The sequence below is a fragment of the Rhagoletis zephyria genome, unplaced genomic scaffold (assembly GCF_001687245.7).
Source record: "Rhagoletis zephyria isolate East Lansing unplaced genomic scaffold, Rhagoletis_zephyria_1.1 Rzeph_scaffold_02736, whole genome shotgun sequence".
Classification (NCBI taxonomy): domain Eukaryota; kingdom Metazoa; phylum Arthropoda; class Insecta; order Diptera; family Tephritidae; genus Rhagoletis; species Rhagoletis zephyria.
In genome coordinates, this window is record NW_016159820.1 from 44,970 (window position 1) to 49,676 (window position 4,707).

The window sequence follows — 4,707 nt, forward strand, 5'->3', positions numbered from 1 at the left end:
GCTCGGCGCCCACTATGACCTGTTCGCGCTTATTTGTACTAATTTGTATAGTACCAGTTTTCTCGCATTGGTTCTCGCAATAAGCGTCAGTCGGCTCGGCTCGGCAACAAGCGGCCACTCTGTTCGCGCCCTTAGGCGGTTACAGCGCCAAAAAAGAGGAAGAAGAAGAAGTAGTCTGTTCCAATAGCAGTCCGGTTTACAGGATTTAGTCAGAACTTACAGGAAGTCGTTCCTATTGACATAAAACCTGTAAGTGGGAACACATTTGAGAGAGTAACTGAGCAACTGTTCCTAGTCAGAAGTTACAGGATTTAGTCCGAAGTTTCTTTTCCTGTAAGTTCATGAAAAGTGTCAAACGATCAGCTGATTTGCTGATTGCTTTTTGCACGGGGTGGAAAAATTTGCTATGGTGTACAAATAAATTGAATTTTGCTGTGCCAAATGCAAAGTAAAATTTTGACAGTTGAAAAACCAAACAAACGCTCGTGCGAAAGCTTTATTTTTGTGTGTTGCTGAAATTCTTAAAATTTATATTTGTTTTATAATTTGCAAATAACGTACGCTTTTTTTATGCTGTTTCAGCTTTCGTTTTCATGTTCACTCCTTATTACCGCCAAGCAATATTATGTGTATACATGGTTATAAGCAGTCAAAATTTTACATGAGCTAGGTAAAATTCTGACGTTCTTATTCACCACGAGAAATGTCAGATTTTTACTTTGATCCGTCAAAATTTTCTTTTTAAGGGCGTGTGTGAATCGGTAGCAAAGTTCTATGGGGAAAGCTGTTGAATAATATTTTTACTATGGTGAGACAGTTTTGCCAATCTGCTGTGTGAAATGAAATCTTTTTTGACAGCAGTAAATTTTTCATAACCGCAGATTTATGCGCAATAAACTATTACAAATTGAGTGAAATTAATATTTTAAGAAAACATCTACCATCATTGATTGCAGTTCATCAACTTAACCTTTTATTTTACGAAAAATTACACACAGCAGCAATCTGCAATTGTCAAAATTTTCTATGCATTTGTCAAAAATTTCACTAGCCCTATGGGCTACTGAAATTTTATTCACCTCAAACTTGTCAAAAATTTACTTGCCGCGAACTTTGTTACCGATTCACACACGCTCTAATTTGCAAATAGCTTACGTATAAACGTAGTAAATATCTGATTTAAAAAAGATTGGCAGCATCGATTTGTAACCTCAAAATATTTTGACGTATTGCATTTGACAGGTAGAAACAAAAAGTCATCTTCGCTTTTTAAGCTATTCTTGTTGGTCATCAAACGATAATTCGTTGTCCAATTCGGAATATTTTTTAATTTATATTTAATTTTCGCAGTCAAATTGAAAGAAAAAACTGCCGCAAAATGTCGATTATGGCTTATAATGGTGGATGTCTTGTCGCGATGCGCGGCAAGAATTGTGTGGCTATTGCAACTGATCACCGTTTTGGTGTGCAAGCGCAAACAATTAGTACAGATTTTGAAAAGGTATTCCAAGTGAATCCTCGCACATTCCTTGGACTTGTTGGATTGCAAACGGATATACTGACTGTGCACGATCGCATCATGTTCCGCAAGAAGTTGTATGAGAATAGAGAAAATCGTGAAATGGCGCCAGAACCTTTCTCTGCAATGATTTCTAATTTCTTGTACGAACATCGTTTTGGTCCATATTTCATCGAACCAGTGATTGCCGGCTTACATCCGAAAACGTTGGAGCCCTTCATTTGTAACATGGATCTCATTGGCTGTCCAAATAAGCCGGACGACTTCGTAGTTGCAGGAACCTGTGCGGAACAACTTTATGGTATGTGTGAAACGTTATGGAAGGAAAATTTAGGACCGGCAGAGCTTTCAGAGGTGATATCGCAGGCTATAGTTAGTGCTTTCGATCGTGACGCTATAAGCGGATGGGGAGCGACTGTTTATATTGTCGAAAAAGATAAGATCACCAAGAAACAAATTAAAACACGTATGGATTAAATAGGAATTTTAACATTTATTGAAAATAAAATGTTTTATATCGTTAAAACTTAACATATGTATGTATGCTAATTTTTTTTGCTTGTATACGGTGTTTGGATTTAATGCCGCAGGAAAAATTGAAAATTTTTTTAGGATATATGGGAAATACGGCTAAGTATTCCTTCACCTTCAAACGCCGGTCAGTACAGAAAAATGTTTCGCACCACAAGTCACTTTAAGTGGAATCAATGACTGAATGAAGGGGTTGTTACAATCTCTATTGGTAAATAGTCTTAATTTGTTTTATGATATCATAATATACATATACATATATCGACACCTTAATATATAAAGTCGGCCGCTGTGGTGTAGTGGTAAGCAGTGCGCGCTTTCACTCGTCGGCACCTAGGTTCAAGCCTTAGTCAAAGCAACATCGCAAAAAAAAGTATAGAAAAAAGGTTTTTTCTTAACAGCGGTCGTCCCTCGGCAGGGAAAGGCAAACCTCCGAGTGTATTTCTGCCATGAAAAACAGCTTCTCATAAAAATACAATCGCCGTTCGGAGTCGGCGTAAAACTGTAGGTCCCCCCGCTTTGTGTGACAACATCAAGGCGCACGCCACAAATCGGAGGAGAAGCTCGGCCAAACACTCACTTATGTGTCAGCGCCAATCTATTATTATTATTATTAATATATAAGGTCCCTAACTCCTTTTCTTTCGAAATAGGGGCGGTAGATTACTCAATAAAATCTTATAGAAATTAGAAACCAGTACTATATAAAAAAAATAGTTTCAGCGTACATTAAAAACAATTTTTGAGAGATCCCCAACTTAAGAACCTTAGTTTTATAAAGTTTTGTAACTCGTCTGTAAAATAGTTTTAGATAGGGCCTTTTTATATTAAGGTGTACTACATTAACATATGCTTTTATTTTACGACTTTTGCTAATATTCAATAAAATCCATACTATTTATCTTCCCATTGCGCGCTTTTCAATGCCATTTGAAGAGCAGCTTCCTTTGTTTTCGCTCCTCCTATGAATCCCGTCGAGTGGACGAAAATTAAATCGGGTATGTCTGCTACTTCCGAGAGCTCTTCATCACGCAAACCACGCCATGGTTGTGGTAGAAACTTTCTACCCAAGAAACTAGTGGGTGATAAGGGAACTCCTGCGACACGCCAACTCTGTGCCTTTTCCGAAAATATTACCAGTTTCGCCACACCTTCAACATTATATTCCTTTTCTAGGTCAGCTAAATGTACTTTCCATGGGCAAAAGCGTTCTAGTATTATAATTTCGCCTGTCTCGTGTACGGATTTAGCTTTCTCCAGAGCTTTGCGTACATACTCTCGACCCCTTACCCATGAACAGGCAACATCTAGAACATTCTCTACAAACTCTTTGCCTACCAGCTCCAAAGCACGCTCAAAACGTTTTTGTTCAATTTCGCTACCCTGTTCATCTTCCCAGGATGGGTTTAGTCTGTGTACCCGAGATGACAGATGTGTTGATATTTTATACAGAGGCTCTCCTACATCATTTTTATACATTGGCACACCATTATCAATAGCGTCCATTTCGCTTATAAAATTCCGATAGATTTGTTTATAGCTTAACTTTAGGTTTTGAGGAGACAATGGTGCTTTCCCATTCTCTTGCAGAACACTTTCAATTACATGCTCACCGTAATAAGCATAAATAAGACCAGCGCTGCTAAGTCTAAAAAATATACATTAGTACACATTCTTGTGATGATCAGCAATATATATTCATACATACTTGATTTTAAATTCATCTCCCAGTTCTGGGCGCAACGTACTGAGCGTTTCTACAAAACTTCTTTGATGGTGATCGTATAATTTTTTCTGATGATTAAATTCACCGCCAACATCTACAATTATATCACATTTCTCAAGTAACATTTTATCGTCACGGCTTCTAAAAATTGACGCGTTTTTATATTCCGGCAGTTGTTTGAGCATAAAGCAAGCCAACACTTCATCACAATGGAATGTGCCACTGTGCGTGCCAATTACTGGAGCATCGCTGCGAAAACGTTTAGTACCATTCTCACTTGGATTTGATTCGCTGTTAGAAGTCATTCTTTTGAAAATCCGCAGCGAAAATTTTTGGATGCGAAAGCGATGATCTTTATAAAATACAGAATTAATTATTTTGAGAAGATAAAATAAAATTGTTTACCTTTTCCCCAAACGCTCCTTGCAGCAGAGTAGAACAAGACGCACGTGAAACGAATTGCTGTCATTTTGATTAGGTAGCGTTGCCATGCAAGAATGATAGAATCTCAATCGTGGTTGCCATGTACTTAAGAAATTAATACATTTATAAAATATGGCACCTGCATACAGTGGGTAGCATGATAAAAATATAGTAAGGTAGAACCGCTGAGAGTCACTTTTAAAATTCTTGACGTTTCCAAACAATTTAATTTTTAAATTTTCTCACAAACTCACACACACATTTTCATTTTCAATCTCAGGCAACAACAATTTCGAACAATTTCAATTTTTTATTTTCACTTTTATATGATTTCAAATGCTGGCAAACTTAAAAAAAAAAATCATGGCCGACAAATTGAGAGAACGGTTCTACCTTGCTATGTTTTTATCATGGTGGGTAGCATGATTCAATAATACAAGGTTCGATAAACTGACAGTTGTCTCTCTCGCACCGCTCCCTTAGCAGTGGCACCGTGTTGCTTCTTTGC

At 37.5% G+C, this 4,707-nt stretch overlaps 2 protein-coding genes across 3 annotated transcripts; one reads left to right on the forward strand and one right to left on the reverse strand.

Annotated features, from left to right (window-relative positions):
• Window positions 1-1,218: 1,218 nt before the first annotated feature.
• Window positions 1,219-2,012, forward strand: Prosbeta3 (proteasome subunit beta type-3). The gene has a single exon (XM_017622231.1). The coding sequence runs from the start codon at window positions 1,379-1,381 to the stop codon at window positions 1,994-1,996; it is 618 nt and encodes a 205-aa protein (XP_017477720.1). The 5' UTR covers window positions 1,219-1,378; the 3' UTR covers window positions 1,997-2,012.
• An 840-nt stretch (window positions 2,013-2,852) lies between these two features.
• On the reverse strand, window positions 2,853-4,314 carry LOC108367581 (UPF0160 protein). 2 transcript variants are annotated; one of them, XM_017622233.1, is made up of 4 exons: window positions 4,294-4,314; window positions 4,182-4,259; window positions 3,759-4,128; window positions 2,853-3,698 (listed from the first exon to the last, which is right to left on the reverse strand). In XM_017622233.1, the coding sequence occupies exons 2-4, from the start codon at window positions 4,243-4,245 to the stop codon at window positions 2,945-2,947; spliced, it is 1,188 nt and encodes a 395-aa protein (XP_017477722.1). In that variant the 5' UTR covers window positions 4,246-4,259; window positions 4,294-4,314; the 3' UTR covers window positions 2,853-2,944. The 2 variants fall into 2 exon arrangements, with proteins under 2 accessions (XP_017477722.1, XP_017477721.1); XM_017622232.1 differs by lacking the exon at window positions 4,294-4,314 and having other exon boundaries at window positions 4,182-4,284.
• Between the last annotated feature and the right edge of the window lie 393 nt (window positions 4,315-4,707).

What these genes read in the sequence shown, in the direction of transcription:
- LOC108367581 (XM_017622233.1), bottom strand. Translation starts at nt 4,245, where the DNA reads ATGACAGCAATTCGTTTCACGTGCGTCTTGTTCTACTCTGCTGCAAGG. An exon ending in AAGGAGCGTTTGGGGAAAAG is followed by an intron (nt 4,129 to 4,181) that starts GTAAACAATTTT and finishes TATTTTATAAAG; the next exon opens with ATCATCGCTTTCGCATCCAA. An exon ending in GGAGATGAATTTAAAATCAA is followed by an intron (nt 3,699 to 3,758) that starts GTATGTATGAAT and finishes TATATTTTTTAG; the next exon opens with ACTTAGCAGCGCTGGTCTTA.
- Prosbeta3 (XM_017622231.1), top strand. Translation starts at nt 1,379, where the DNA reads ATGTCGATTATGGCTTATAATGGTGGATGTCTTGTCGCGATGCGCGGC.